Genomic DNA, 15,898 nt, shown 5'->3' on the forward strand with positions numbered 1-15,898 from the left:
CCGTCCTGTACCTGTCCTGGGAGTGTTTTATAGGGACAGTGTAGAGGGAGCTTTACTCTGTATCTAACCCCGTGCTGTACCTGTCCTGGGAGTGTTTGATGGGGACAGTGTAGAGGGAGCTTTACTCTGTATCTAACCCCGTGCTGTACCTGTCCTGGGAGTGTATGATGGGGACAGTGTAGAGGGAGCTTTACTCTGTATCTAACCCCGTGCTGTACCTCTCCTGGGAGTGTTTGATGGGGACAGTGTAGAGGGAGCTTTACTCTGTATCTCACCCTGTCCTGTACCTGTCCTGTGAGTGTTTGATGGGGACAGTGTACAGAGAGCTTTACTCTGTATCTCACCCTGTGCTGTACCTGCCCTGAGAGTGTTTGATGGACACAGTGTAGAGGGAGCTTTACTCTGTATCTATCCCAGTGCTGTACCTGTCCTGGGAGTGTTTGAGGGGACAATGTCGGGGGAGCTTTTCTCTCTATCTAACCCCGTCCTGTACCTCTCCTGGGAATGTTTCATGGGGACAGTGTAGAGGGAGCTTTACTCTGTATCTAACAACGTGCTGTACCTGTCCTGGGAGAGTTTGATGGGGACAGTGTACAGGGATCTTTAATTTGTATCTAACCCCGTGCTGTACCTGTCCTGGGAGTGTTTGATGGGGACAGTGTGCACGGAGCTTTACTCTCTATCTAACCCCGTCCTGTACCTGGCCTGGGAGTGTTTGAGGGGGACAGTGTAGGGGGAGCTTTACTCTGTATCTAACCCCGTCCTGTACCTGTCCTGGGAGTGTTTGATGGGGACAGTGTAGAGGGAGCTTTTCACAGTATCTAACCCCGTGCTGTACCTATCCTGGGAGTATTTGGTGGACACAGTGTAGAGGGACTTTACTCTGTATCTAACCCCGTCCTGTACCTGTCCTGGGAGTGTTTGAGGGGGAAAGTGTAGGGGGAGCTTTACTCTGTATCTAACCCCGTGCTGTACCTGCCCTGGGAGTATTTGGTGGACACAGTGTAGAGGGAGCTTTACTCTGTATCTAACCCCATGCTGTACCTGTCCTGGGAGAGTTTGATGGGGACAGTGTAGAGGGAGCTTTACTCTGTATCTAACCCAGTGCTGTACCTGTCCTGGGAGTGTTTGATGGACACAGTGTACAGGGAGCTTTACTTTGTATCTAACCCCGTGCTGTACCTCTCCTGGGAGTGTTTGATGGGGACAGTGTAGAGGGAGCTATACTCTGTATCTCACCCTGTCCTGTACATGTCCTGAGAGTGTTTGATGGGGACAGGGGACAGGGAGCTTTACCCTGTATCTCACCCTGTGCTGTACCTGTCCTGAGAGTGTTTGATGGGGACAGTGTAGAGGGAGCTTTTCTCTCTATCTAACCCCGTCCTGTACCTGTCCTGGGAATGTTTCATGGGGACAGTGTAGAGGGAGCTTTACTCTGTATCTAACAACGTGCTGTACCTGTCCTGGGAGAGTTTGATGGGGACAGTGTACAGGGATCTTTAATTTGTATCTAACCCCATGCTGTACCTGTCCTGGGAGTGTTTGATGGGGACAGTGTGCACTGAGCTTTACTCTGTATCTAACCCAGTGCTGTACCTGTCCTGGGAGTGTTTGAGGGGGACAGAGTACACGGAGCTTTACTCTGTATCTAACCCCGTGATGTACCTGTCCTGGGAGTGTTTGAGGGGGACAGTGTAGAGGGACTTTACTCTGTATCTAACCCCGTCCTGTACCTGTCCTGGGAGTGTTTGAGGGGGACAGTATAGAGGGATCTTTACTCTGTATCTAACCCCGTGCTGTACCTGCCCTGGGAGTGTTTGATGGGGACAGTGCAGAGGGAGCTTTTCACAGTATCTAACCCCGTGCTGTACCTATCCTGGGAGTATTTGGTGGACACAGTGTAGAGGGAGCTTTACTCTGTATCTAACCCCATGCTGTACCTGTCCTGGGAGAGTTTGATGGGGACAGTGTAGAGGGAGCTTTACTCTGTATCTAACCCCATGCTGTACCTGTCCTGGGAGTGTTTGATGGGGACAGTGTAGAGGGAGCTATACTCTGTATCTCACCCTGTCCTGTACATGTCCTGAGAGTGTTTGATGGGGACAGGGGACAGGGAGCTTTACCCTGTATCTCACCCTGTGCTGTACCTGTCCTGAGAGTGTTTGATGGGGACAGTGTAGAGGGAGCTTTACTCTGTATCTAACCCCGTGCTATACCTGTCCTGGGAGTGTTTGATGGGAACAGTGGAGAGGGAGCTTTACTCTGTATCTAACCAAGTGCTGTACCTGTCCTGGGAGTGTTTGATGGGGACAGTGTACAGGGAGCCTTACTCTGTATCTAACCCTGTGCTGTACCTGTCCTTGGAGTGTTTGGTGGGGACATTGTACAGGGAGCTTTACTCTGTATCGAACCCCGTGCTGTACCTGTCCTGGGAGTGTTTGATGGGACAGTGTAGAAGGAACTTTACTCTGTATCTAACCCCGTGCTGTACCAGTCCTGGGAGTGTTTGATGGGAACAGTGTAGAGGGAGCTTTACTCTGTATCTAACCCTGTGCTGTCTCTGTCCTGGGAGAGTTTGATCGGGACAGTGTAGAGGGAGCTTTACTCTGTATCTAACCCCGTGCTGTACCTGTCCTGGGAGAGTTTGATGGGGACAGTGTAGAGGGAGCTTTACTCTGTATCTAACCCAGTGCTGTACCTGTCCTGGGTGTGTTTGAGGGGGACAGTGTAGGGGGAGCATTACTCTGTATCTAACCCCGTGCTGTACCTGTCCTGGGAGTGTTTGATGGGGACAGTGTAGAGGGTGCTTTACTCTGTATCTAACCCCGTGCTGTACCTGTCCTGGGAGTGTTTGATGGGGACAGTGTAGAGGGAGCTTTACTCTGTATCTAACCCAGTGCTGTACCTGGCCTGGGAGTGTTTGAGGGGGACAGTGTAGAGGGACTTTACTCTGTATCTAACCCCGTCCTGTACCTGTCCTGGGAGTGTTTGAGGGGGAAAGTGTAGGGGGAGCTTTACTCTGTATCTAACCCCGTGCTGTACCTGCCCTGGGAGTGTTTGATGGGGACAGTGTAGAGGGAGCTTTTCACAGTATCTAACCCCGTGCTGTACCTATCCTGGGAGTATTTGGTGGACACAGTGTAGAGGGAGCTTTACTCTGTATCTAACCCCATGCTGTACCTGTCCTGGGAGAGTTTGATGGGGACAGTGTAGAGGGAGCTTTACTCTGTATCTAACCCAGTGCTGTACCTGTCCTGGGAGTGTTTGATGGACACAGTGTACAGGGAGCTTTACTTTGTATCTAACCCCGTGCTGTACCTCTCCTGGGAGTGTTTGATGGGGACAGTGTAGAGGGAGCTATACTCTGTATCTCACCCTGTCCTGTACATGTCCTGAGAGTGTTTGATGGGGACAGGGGACAGGGAGCTTTACCCTGTATCTCACCCTGTGCTGTACCTGTCCTGAGAGTGTTTGATGGGGACAGTGTAGAGGGAGCTTTACTCTGTATCTAACCCCGTGCTATACCTGTCCTGGGAGTGTTTGATGGGAACAGTGGAGAGGGAGCTTTACTCTGTATCTAACCCAGTGCTGTACCTGTCCTGGGAGTGTTTGATGGGGACAGTGTACAGGGAGCCTTACTCTGTATCTAACCCTGTGCTGTACCTGTCCTTGGAGTGTTTGGTGGGGACATTGTACAGGGAGCTTTACTCTGTATCGAACCCCGTGCTGTACCTGTCCTGGGAGTGTTTGATGGGACAGTGTAGAAGGAACTTTACTCTGTATCTAACCCCGTGCTGTACCAGTCCTGGGAGTGTTTGATGGGAACAGTGTAGAGGGAGCTTTACTCTGTATCTAACCCTGTGCTGTCTCTGTCCTGGGAGAGTTTGATCGGGACAGTGTAGAGGGAGCTTTACTCTGTATCTAACCCCGTGCTGTACCTGTCCTGGGAGAGTTTGATGGGGACAGTGTAGAGGGAGCTTTACTCTGTATCTAACCCAGTGCTGTACCTGTCCTGGGTGTGTTTGAGGGGGACAGTGTAGGGGGAGCATTACTCTGTATCTAACCCCGTGCTGTACCTGTCCTGGGAGTGTTTGATGGGGACAGTGTACAGGGAGCTTTACTTTGTATCTAACCCCGTGCTGTACCTGTCCTGCGAGTGTTTGATGGGGACAGTGTAGAGGGAGCTTTACTCTGTATCGAACCCCGTGCTGTACCTGGCCTGCGAGTGTTTGATGGGAACAGTGTAGAGGGAGCTTTACCCTGTATCTAAACCCGTGCTGTACCTGTCCTGGGAGTGTGAGATGGGGACAGTATTGAGGGAGCTTTCCTCTGTATCTAACCCCATGCTGTACCTGTCCTGGGAGTGTTTGATGGACACAGTGCAGGGGGAGCTTTACTCTGTATCTAACCCCGTGCTGTACCTGTCCTGGGAGTGATTGAGGGGACAATGTCGGGGGAGCTTTACTCTCTATCTAACCCCGTCCAGTACCTGTCCTGGGAGTGTTTGATGCGGACAGTGTACACGGAGCTTTACTCTGTATCTATCCCAGTGCTGTACCTGTCCTGGGAGTGTTTGAGGGGACAATGTCGGGGGAGCTTTTCTCTCTATCTAACCCCGTCCTGTACCTCTCCTGGGAATGTTTGATGGGGACAGTGTAGAGGGAGCTTTACTCTGTATCTAACAACGTGCTGTATCTGTCCTGGGAGAGTTTGATGGGGACAGTGTACAGGGATCTTTACTTTGTATCTAACCCCGTGCTGTACCTGTCCTGCGAGTGTTTGATGGGGACAGTGTGCACGGAGCTTTACACTGTATCTAACCCAGTGCTGTCCCTGTCCTGGGAGTGTTTGATGGGGACAGTGTAGAGGGATCTTTACTCTGTATCTAACCCCGTCCTGTACCTGTCCTGGGAGTGTTTGATGGGCACAGCGTACAGGGAGCTTTACTCTGTATCTAACCCCGTGCTGTACCTATCCTGGGAGTGTTTGATGGGGACAGTGTAGAGGGAGCTTTACTCTGTATCTAACCCCGTACTGTACCTGTCCTGGGAGTGTTTGATGGATACAGTGTAGAGGGAGCTTTACTCTGTATCTAACCCCGTGCTGTACCTGCCCTGGGAGTGTTTGATGGCGACAGTGTAGAGGGAGCTTTTCTCAGTATCTAACCCCGTGCTGTACCTATCCTGGGAGTGGTTTATGGGGACAGTATAGATGGAGCTTTACTCTGTATCTAACCCCGTACTGTACCTGTCCTGGGAGTGTTTGATGGACACAGTGTAGAGGGAGCTTTACTCTGTATCTAACCCCATGCTGTACCTGTCCTGGGAGTGTTTGATTGGGACAGTGTAGAGGGAGCTTTACTCTGTATCTAAACCCATGCTGTACCTGTCCTGGGACAGTTTGATGGGGACAGTGTACACGGAGCTTTACTCTGTATCTAACCCCGTGCTGTATCTGTCCTGGGACAGTTTGATGGGGACAGTGTACACGGAGCTTTACTCTGTATCTAACCCAGTGCTGTACTTGTCCTGGGAGTGTTTGAGGGGGACAGTGTAGGGGGAGCTTTACTCTGTATGTAACCCCGTCCTGTACCTGTCCTGGGAGAGTTTGATGGGGACAGAGTACACGGAGCTTTACTCTGTATCTATCCCAGTGCTTTACCTGTCCTGGGAGTGTTTGAGGGGGACAGTGTAGGGGAGCTTTACTCTCTATCCAACCCCGTGCTGTACCTGTCTTGGGAGTGTTTGATGGGGACAGTGTAGAGGGAGCTTTACTCTGTATCTAACCCCGTACTGTACCTGTCCTGGGAGTGTTTGATGGATACAGTGTAGAGGGAGCTTTACTCTGTATCTAACCCCATGCTGTACCTGTCCTGGGAGTGTTTGATGGGGACAGTGTAGAGGGAGCTTTACTCTGTATCTAACCCCGTGCTGTTCCTGTCCTGGGAGTGTTTGATAGGGACAGTGTAGAGGGAGCTTTACTCTGTATCTAACCCCGTGCTTTATCTGCCCTGGGAGAGTTTGATGGGGACAGTGTAGAGGGAGCTTTCCTCTGTTTCTAACCCCGTGCTTTATCTGTCCTGGGAGAGTTTGATGGGGACAGTGTAGAGGGAGCTTTACTCTGTATCTAACCCCGTGCTGTACCTGTCCTGGGAGAGTTTGATGGGGACAGTGTAGAGGGAGCTTTACTCTGTATCTAACCCCGTGCTGTACCTGTCCTGGGAGTGTTTGATAGGGACAGTGTAGAGCGTACTTACTCTGTTTCTAACCCAGCCCTTTCCACTCTCAGGGTGGAATAAACGAATTGAGTACATTCCTGGATCCAGGTCTAAGCCTCTGTTTCCTCACATCCGATTGGAGACCTGTGATGAAGCCGTCTGGAATATTGAGGCTATTGTCGAGTTGCAAACAAATCACGTAGCCAAGGGCTGTGACCGGGATAACTACTCCGAGAGAACTCTCCGGAAAATCTGTGGTGAGTATGTTTGCCTCGCATGAGGATTCACCGGACCCGCACAGTACTGACTCAGTGTGTATTAACTTAAACCTTGCTTTATCTCTCTCTGTCCCTCCCCCTCTCTGTATCTCTATCTCTCTTTCGCTTCCCCTGTTTGTGTCGCTGTCCATCTGTCTGTCTGTCTCTCATTCTGCCTCTCTGCCTGTCTCTCTTTTTCTTTGTCTCATCCTGCCTCTCCGTTAATCTCTCTTTCTGCCTTTCTGTCCGTGTCTCATTCTGCCTCTTTATCTGTCTCTTTCTCTCTGTCTCTCATTCTGCCTCTCTGTCTGTCTCTCATTATGCCTCTCTCTCATTCTGCCTCTTGGTCTGTCTGTCTGCCTCTCTCTCTGTGTCTGTGTCTTTCTCTCTTTCTCTAGGTGCCATCCCGGGTGAGGTGGACCTCCTGCCAGCTCCCAGCGCCCTCTTGAACTGGACCCAAGGCCTCTCCACGTATTACAGCCAGGATTCCAGCCAAATTTATTGGTTCAATGGCTCCCGGGCAGCTCGTGTCCCTGAGCAGCTGCTGGGACCCTCGCTGGCCGACCTATTCACCCTCTCCTATTGGCTGAAGCATGGCACCGTCAAATACAAGGAGACGGAGGCCGTGATCTGCAACACCCTGGCAACAGGTGAGCCGGGCGGGGAGGGCGGGGCTCCGACTCTTACACTTTCTCCGAGTCTCGTTCTCCCCCTCTCCGATTCTCTCCCTCTGAGTCCATCGCTCTCTGATTGATTCTCTCTCTCCCTCCGATTCTCTCCCTCTGAGTCCCTCGCTCTCTGATTGATTCTCTCTCTCCCTCTGATTCTCTCGCTCTGAGTCCCTCGCTCTCTGATTGATTCTCTCTCTCCCTCTGATTCTCTCGCTCTGAGTCCCTCGCTCTCTGATTGATTCTCTCTCTCCCTCTGATTCTCTCGCTCTGAGTCCCTCGCTCTCTGATTGATTCTCTCTCTCCCTCTGATTCTCTCGCTCTGAGTCCCTCCCTCTCTGATTGATTCTCTCTCTCCCTCTGATTCTCTCTCTCTGAGTCCCTCGCTCTCTGATTGATTCTCTCTCTCCCTCTGATTCTCTCGCTCTGAGTCCCTCGCTCTCTGATTGATTCTCTCTCTCCCTCTGATTCTCTCGCTCTGAGTCCCTCGCTCTCTGATTGATTCTCTCTCTCCCTCTGATTCTCTCGCTCTGAGTCCCTCGCTCTCTGATTGATTCTCTCTCTCCCTCTGAGTCCCTCGCTCTCTGATTGATTCTCTCTCTCCCTCTGATTCTCTCTCTCTGAGTCCCTTGCTCTCTGATTGATTCTCTCTCTCCCTCTGATTCTCTCGCTCTGAGTCCCTCGCTCTCTGATTGATTCTCTCTCTCCCTCTGATTCTCTCGCTCTGAGTCCCTCGCTCTCTGATTGATTCTCTCTCTCCCTCTGATTCTCTCGCTCTGAGTCCCTCGCTCTCTGATTGATTCTCTCTCTCCCTCTGATTCTCTCGCTCTGAGTCCCTCGCTCTCTGATTGATTCTCTCTCTCCCTCTGATTCTCTCGCTCTGAGTCCCTCGCTCTCTGATTGATTCTCTCTCTCCCTCTGATTCTCTCGCTCTGAGTCCCTCGCTCTCTGATTGATTCACTCTCTCCCTCTGATTCTCTCCCTCTGAGTCCCTCGCTCTCTGATTGATTCTCTCTCTCCCTCTGATTCTCTCCCTCTGAGTCCCTCGCTCTCTGATTGATTCTCTCTCTCCCTCTGATTCTCTCGCTCTGAGTCCCTCGCTCTCTGATTGATTCTCTCTCTCCCTCTGATTCTCTCGCTCTGAGTCCCTCGCTCTCTGATTGATTCTCTCTCTCCCTCTGATTCTCTCGCTCTGAGTCCCTCGCTCTCTGATTGATTCTCTCTCTCCCTCTGATTCTCCCGCTCTGAGTCCCTCGCTCTCTGATTGATTCTCTCTCTCCCTCTGATTCTCTCGCTCTGAGTCCCTCGCTCTCTGATTGATTCACTCTCTCCCTCTGATTCTCTCCCTCTGAGTCCCTCGCTCTCTGATTGATTCTCTCTCTCCCTCTGATTCTCTCCCTCTGAGTCCCTCGCTCTCTGATTGATTCTCTCTCTCCCTCTGATTCTCCCGCTCTGAGTCCCTCGCTCTCTGATTGATTCTCTCTCTCCCTCTGATTCTCTCGCTCTGAGTCCCTCGCTCTCTGATTGATTCACTCTCTCCCTCTGATTCTCTCCCTCTGAGTCCCTCGCTCTCTGATTGATTCTCTCTCTCCCTCTGATTCTCTCCCTCTGAGTCCCTCGCTCTCTGATTGATTCTCTCTCTCCCTCTGATTCTCTCGCTCTGAGTCCCTCGCTCTCTGATTGATTCTCTCTCTCCCTCTGATTCTCTCGCTCTGAGTCCCTCGCTCTCTGATTGATTCTCTCTCTCCCTCTGATTCTCTCGCTCTGAGTCCCTCGCTCTCTGATTGATTCTCTCTCTCCCTCTGATTCTCTCGCTCTGAGTCCCTCGCTCTCTGATTGATTCTCTCTCTCCCTCTGATTCTCTCGCTCTGAGTCCCTCGCTCTCTGATTGATTCTCTCTCTCCCTCTGATTCTCCCGCTCTGAGTCCCTCGCTCTCTGATTGATTCTCTCTCTCCCTCTGATTCTCTCGCTCTGAGTCCCTCGCTCTCTGATTGATTCTCTCTCTCCCTCTGATTCTCTCGCTCTGAGTCCCTCGCTCTCTGATTGATTCTCTCTCTCCCTCTGATTCTCTCGCTTTGAGTCCCTCGCTCTCTGATTGATTCTCTCTCTCCCTCTGATTCTCTCGCTCTGAGTCCCTCGCTCTCTGATTGATTCTCTCTCTCCCTCTGCTTCTCTCGCTTTGAGTCCCTCGCTCTCTGATTGATTCTCTCTCTCCCTCTGATTCTCTCGCTCTGATTCCCTCGCTCTCTGATTGATTCTCTCTCTCCCTCTGATTCTCTCGCTCTGAGACCCTCGCTCTCTGATTGATTCTCTCTCTCCCTCTGATTCTCTCGCTCTGAGTCCCTCGCTCTCTGATTGATTCTCTCTCTCCCTCTGATTCTCTCGCTCTGAGTCCCTCGCTCTCTGATTGATTCTCTCTCTCCCTCTGATTCTCTCGCTCTGAGTCCCTCGCTCTCTGATTGATTCTCTCTCTCCCTCTGATTCTCTCGCTTTGAGTCCCTCGCTCTCTGATTGATTCTCTCTCTCTCCCTCTGATTCTCTCGCTCTGAGTCCCTCGCTCTCTGATTGATTCTCTCTCTCCCTCTGATTCCCTCGCTCTGAGTCCCTCGCTCTCTGATTGATTCTCTCTCTCCCTCTGATTCTCTCGCTCTGAGTCCCTCGCTCTCTGATTGATTCTCTCTCTCCCTCTGATTCTCTCGCTCTGAGTCCCTCGCTCTCTGATTGATTCTCTCTCTCCCTCTGATTCTCTCGCTCTGAGTCCCTCACTCTCTGATTGATTCTCTCTCTCCCTCTGATTCTCTCGCTCTGAGTCCCTCGCTCTCTGATTGATTCTCTCTCTCCCTCTGATTCTCTCGCTCTGAGTCCCTCGCTCTCTGATTGATTCTCTCTCTCCCTCTGATTCTCTCGCTCTGAGTCCCTCGCTCTCTGATTGATTCTCTCTCTCCCTCTGATTCTCTCGCTCTGAGTCCCTCGCTCTCTGATTGATTCTCTCTCTCCCTCTGATTCTCTCGCTCTGAGTCCCTCGCTCTCTGATTGATTCTCTCTCTCCCTCTGATTCTCTCGCTCTGAGTCCCTCGCTCTCTGATTGATTCTCTCTCTCCCTCTGATTCTCTCGCTCTGAGTCCCTCGCTCTCTGATTGATTCTCTCTCTCCCTCTGATTCTCTCGCTCTGAGTCCCTCGCTCTCTGATTGATTCTCTCTCTCCCTCTGATTCTCTCGCTCTGAGTCCCTCGCTCTCTGATTGATTCTCTCTCTCCCTCTGATTCTCCCGCTCTGAGTCCCTCGCTCTCTGATTGATTCTCTCTCTCCCTCTGATTCTCTCGCTCTGAGTCCCTCGCTCTCTGATTGATTCTCTCTCTCCCTCTGATTCTCTCCCTCTGAGTCCCTCGCTCTCTGATTGATTCTCTCTCTCCCTCTGATTCTCCCGCTCTGAGTCCCTCGCTCTCTGATTGATTCTCTCTCTCCCTCTGATACTCTCGCTCTGAGTCCCTCGCTCTCTGATTGATTCTCTCTCTCCCTCTGATTCTCTCGCTCTGAGTCCCTCGCTCTCTGATTGATTCTCTCTCTCCCTCTGATTCTCTCGCTCTGAGTCCCTCGCTCTCTGATTGATTCTCGCTCTCTGATTGATTCCCTCGCTCTGAGTCCCTCGCTCTCTGATTGATTCTCTCTCTCCCTCTGATTCTCTCGCTCTGAGTCCCTCGCTCTCTGATTGATTCTCGCTCTCTGATTGATTCCCTCGCTCTGAGTCCCTCGCTCTCTGATTGATTCTCTCTCTCCCTCTGATTCTCTCCCTCTGAGTCCCTCGCTCTCTGATTGATTCTCTCTCTCCCTCTGATTCTCTCGCTCTGAGTCCCTCGCTCTCTGATTGATTCTCTCTCTCCCTCTGATTCTCTTGCTCTGAGTCCTTCGCTCTCTGATTGATTCTCTCTCTCCCTCTGATTCTCTCCCTCTGAGTCCCTCGCTCTCTGATTGATTCTCTCTCTCCCTCTGATTCTCTCGCTCTGAGTCCCTCGCTCTCTGATTGATTCTCTCTCTCCCTCTGATTCTCTCTCTCTGAGTCCCTCGCTCTCTGATTGATTCTCTCTCTCCCTCTGATTCTCTCGCTCTGAGTCCCTCGCTCTATGATTGGTCCTCTCTCTCCCTCTGATTCTCTCGCTCTGAGTCCCTCGCTCTCTGATTGATTCTCTCTCTCCCTCTGATTCTCTCGCTCTGAGTCCCTCGCTCTCTGATTGATCCTTTCTCTCCCTCTGATTCTCTTGCTCTGAGTCCCTCGCTCTCTGATTGATCCTCTCTCTCCCTCTGATTCTCCCGCTCTGAGTCCCTCGCTCTCTGATTGATTCTCTCTCTCCCTCTGATTCTCCCGCTCTGAGTCCCTCGCTCTCTGATTTATTCTCTCTCTCCCTCTGATTCTCTCGCTCTGAGTCCCTCGCTCTCTGATTGATTCTCTCTCTCCCTCTGATTCTCCCGCTCTGAGTCCCTCGCTCTCTGATTGATTCTCTCTCTCCCTCTGATTCTCTCGCTCTGAGTCCCTCGCTCTCTGATTGATTCTCTCTCTCCCTCTGATTCTCTCGCTCTGAGTCCCTCGCTCTCTGATTGATCCTCGCTCTCCCTCTGATTCTCTCGCTCTGAGTCCCTCGCTCTCTGATTGATTCTCTCTCTCCCTCTGATTCTCTCGCTCTGAGTCCCTCACTCTCTGATTGATTCTCTCTCTCCCTCTGATTCTCCCGCTCTGAGTCCCTCGCACTCTGATTGATTCTCTCTCTCCCTCTGATTCTCTCGCTCTGAGTCCCTCACTCTCTGATTGATTCTCTCTCTCCCTCTGATTCTCTCGCTCTGAGTCCCTCACTCTCTGATTGATTCTCTCTCTCCCTCTGATTCTCTCGCTCTGAGTCCCTCACTCTCTGATTGATTCTCTCTCTCCCTCTGATTCTCTCGCTCTGAGTCCCTCGCACTCTGATTGATTCTCTCTCTCCCTCTGATTCTCTCGCTCTGAGTCCCTCGCACTCTGATTGATTCTCTCTCTCCCTCTGATTCTCTCGCTCTGAGTCCCTCACTCTCTGATTGATTCTCTCTCTCCCTCTGATTCTCTCGCTCTGAGTCCCTCACTCTCTGATTGATTCTCTCTCTCCCTCTGATTCTCTCGCTCTGAGTCCCTCGCTCTCTGATTGATTCTCTCTCTCCCTCTGATTCTCTCGCTCTGTGTCCCTCGCTCTCTGATTGATTCTCTCTCTCCCTCTGATTCTCTCGCTCTGTGTCCCTCGCTCTCTGATTGATTCTCTCTCTCCCTCTGATTCTCTCGCTCTGAGTCCCTCGCTCTCTGATTGATTCTCTCTCTCCCTCTGATTCTCTCGCTCTGAGTCCCTCGCTCTCTGATTGATTCTCTCTCTCCCTCTGATTCTCTCGCTCTGAGTCCCTCGCTCTCTGATTGATTCACTCTCTCCCTCTGATTCTCTCCCTCTGAGTCCCTCGCTCTCTGATTGATTCTCTCTCTCCCTCTGATTCTCTCCCTCTGAGTCCCTCGCTCTCTGATTGATTCTCTCTCTCCCTCTGATTCTCTCTCTCTGAGTCCCTCGCTCTCTGATTGATTCTCTCTCTCCCTCTGATTCTCTCCCTCTGAGTCCCTCGCTCTCTGATTGATTCTCTCTCTCCCTCTGATTCTCTCTCTCTGAGTCCCTCGCTCTCTGATTGATTCTCTCTCTCCCTCTGATTCTCTCGCTCTGAGTCCCTCGCTCTCTGATTGATTCTCTCTCTCTCTCTGATTCTCTCGCTCTGAGTCCCTCGCTCTCTGATTGATTCTCTCTCTCCCTCTGATTCTCTCGCTCTGAGTCCCTCGCTCTCTGATTGATTCTCTCTCTCCCTCTGATTCTCCCGCTCTGAGTCCCTCCCTCTCTGATTGATTCTCTCTCTCCCTCTGATTCTCCCGCTCTGAGTCCCTCGCTCTCTGATTGATTCTCTCTCTCCCTCTGATTCTCTCCCTCTGAGTCCCTCGCTCTCTGATTGATTCTCTCTCTCCCTCTGATTCTCTCCCTCTGAGTCCCTCGCTCTCTGATTGATTCTCTCTCTCCCTCTGATTCTCTCGCTCTGAGTCCCTCGCTCTCTGATTGATTCTCTCTCTCCCTCTGATTCTCTCGCTCTGAGTCCCTCGCTCTCTGATTGCTTCTCTCTCTCCCTCTGATTCTCTCGCTCTGAGTCCCTCGCTCTCTGATTGATTCTCTCTCTCCCTCTGATTCTCTCGCTTTGAGTCCCTCGCTCTCTGATTGATTCTCTCTCTCCCTCTGATTCTCTCGCTCTGAGTCCCTCGCTCTCTGATTGATTCTCTCTCTCCCTCTGATTCTCCCGCTCTGCGTCCCTCGCTCTCTGATTGATTCTCTCTCTCCCTCTGATTCTCTCGCTCTGAGTCCCTCGCTCTCTGATTGAATCTCTCTCTCCCTCTGATTCTCCCGCTCTGAGTCCCTCGCTCTCTGATTGATTCTCTCTCTCCCTCTGATTCTCCCGCTCTGAGTCCCTCGCTCTCTGATTGATTCTCTCTCTCCCTCTGATTCTCTCGCTCTGAGTCCCTCGCTCTCTGATTGATTCTCTCTCTCCCTCTGATTCTCTCGCTATGAGTCCCTCGCTCTCTGATTGATTCTCCCTCTCCCTCTGATTCTCTCACTCTGAGTCTCTCGCTCTCTGATTGATTCTCTCTCTCCCTCTGATTCTCTCGCTCTTAGTCCCTCGCTCTCTGATTGATTCTCTCTCTCCCTCTGATTCTCTCCCTCTGAGTCCCTTGCTCTCTGATTGATTCTCTCTCTCCCTCTGATTCTCCCGCTCTGAGTCCCTCGCTCTCTGATTGATTCTCTCTCTCCCTCTGATTCTCCCGCTCTGTGTCCCTCGCTCTCTGATTGATTCTCTCTCTCCCTCTGATTCTCTCGCTCTGAGTCCCTCGCTCTCTGATTGATTCTCTCTCTCCCTCTGATTCTCTCCCTCTGAGTCCCTTGCTCTCTGATTGATTCTCTCTCTCCCTCTGATTCTCCCGCTCTGAGTCCCTCGCTCTCTGATTGATTCTCTCTCTCCCTCTGATTCTCCCGCTCTGAGTCCCTCGCTCTCTGATTGATTCTCTCTCTCCCTCTGATTCTCTCCCTCTGAGTCCCTCGCTCTCTGATTGATTCTCTCTCTCCCTCTGATTCTCTCGCTCTGAGTCCCTCGCTCTCTGATTGATTCTCTCTCTCCCTCTGATTCTCTCGCTCTGAGTCCCTCGCTCTCTGATTGATTCTCTCTCTCCCTCTGATTCTCTCCCTCTGAGTCCTTCGCTCTCTGATTGATTCTCTCTCTCCCTCTGATTCTCTCGCTCTGAGTCCCTCGCTCTCTGATTGATTCTCTCTCTCCCTCTGATTCTCTCCCTCTGAGTCCCTCGCTCTCTGATTGATTCTCTCTCTCCCTCTGATTCTCCCGCTCTGAGTCCCTCGCTCTCTGATTGATTCTCTCTCTCCCTCTGATTCTCTCGCTCTGAGTCCCTCGCTCTCTGATTGATTCTCTCTCTCCCTCTGATTCTCCCGCTCTGAGTCCCTCGCTCTCTGATTGATTCTCTCTCTCCCTCTGATTCTCTAGCTCTGAGTCCCTCGCTCTCTGATTGATTCTCTCTCTCCCTCTGATTCTCTCGCTCTGAGTCCCTCGCTCTCTGATTGATTCTCTCTCTCCCTCTGATTCTCTCGCTCTGAGTCCCTCGCTCTCTGATTGATTCTCTCTCTCCCTCTGATTCTCCCGCTCTGAGTCCCTCGCTCTCTGATTGATTCTCTCTCTCCCTCTGATTCTCTAGCTCTGAGTCCCTCGCTCTCTGATTGATTCTCTCTCTCCCTCTGATTCTCTCGCTCTGAGTCCTCGCTCTCTGATTGATTCTCTCTCTCCCTCTGATTCTCTCGCTCTGAATCCCTCGCTCTCTCATTGATTCCCTCTTCCTCTCTCTCCGATTTCCCCCACTCTCCGATTCCCCCGCTTTCTCCCTGATTCTGGCGCTCTGTCTCTCTCCCTCTCCCTCCCACTGCCCCTCTCTCCCTCTATTTCTCTCGCTCCCTCTCGTTCTTTCTCTCCCTCAGAGACGGGTTTCGCTCACTATGCCTTGACCATCCACGGCTGCCGCCTGGCTTTCCTCTATTGGCCACAGGTGGAGAACGCTCGTCCTGTCAAATTCCTGTGGAAGTTGGAACAGGTGAGAGATGGCTTTCGTCCCCATGTCTCCTTGGGGTGTGGGGTGTTAAGCGTGGGAAAGACAGGGGGCCACGCGCATTGGGCCGGGTGATATTGTGGAGGTGGGATGTTGACAGTCTAGGTGCTGGCATGCCATTGAGGTGGGAAGCTCATTGACGTCAAATATGGCACCCTGGTTGATGGTAGGCTGGTGTCACCTCAGCCTTGACACCAGGGCGAGAGGGGGGTTGAGGGTGGAGCTTGGAGGACATTTCTGCTCCTTCAAGTGAAGGAGATTCCTATGTAGAAACCGCCATTTTGTAACGGGATGTGGGCGTCACTGGTTCGCGTTTATTCCCCATCCCTTGTTGCCCCTCGGAAGGTTGGTGGGTGAACCGCTATCCTGAACCCGTTGCAGTCCCTGTGTGGTGTAGCTACACCGACGCCGTTGTTAGGGAGGGAGCTCCAGGATTCTGACCCAGCGACACTGAAGGATTGGCCGATATATTTCCCAGTCGGGATGGTGCGTGGGGGGGCTCGGAGGTGAATTTTCAGGCAGTGGGTGTTACCCACGTGTCTGCTGCCCTTGTCC

The 15,898-nt window shown here is 51.9% G+C and overlaps 1 protein-coding gene across 1 annotated transcript in view; it reads left to right on the forward strand.

Annotated features, from left to right (window-relative positions):
• LOC140392278 (calsyntenin-3-like) overlaps positions 1-15,898 on the forward strand; it is a 288,200-nt gene that overhangs the window by 225,714 nt on the left and 46,588 nt on the right. Inside the window, 3 exon segments of the mRNA XM_072477595.1 lie at positions 6,289-6,474; positions 6,873-7,124; positions 15,216-15,328. Of these exon segments, the coding sequence (XP_072333696.1) occupies positions 6,289-6,474; positions 6,873-7,124; positions 15,216-15,328 (551 nt within the window).

The sequence above is a fragment of the Scyliorhinus torazame genome, chromosome 16 (genome assembly GCF_047496885.1).
Source record: "Scyliorhinus torazame isolate Kashiwa2021f chromosome 16, sScyTor2.1, whole genome shotgun sequence".
NCBI classification, from domain to species: domain Eukaryota; kingdom Metazoa; phylum Chordata; class Chondrichthyes; order Carcharhiniformes; family Scyliorhinidae; genus Scyliorhinus; species Scyliorhinus torazame.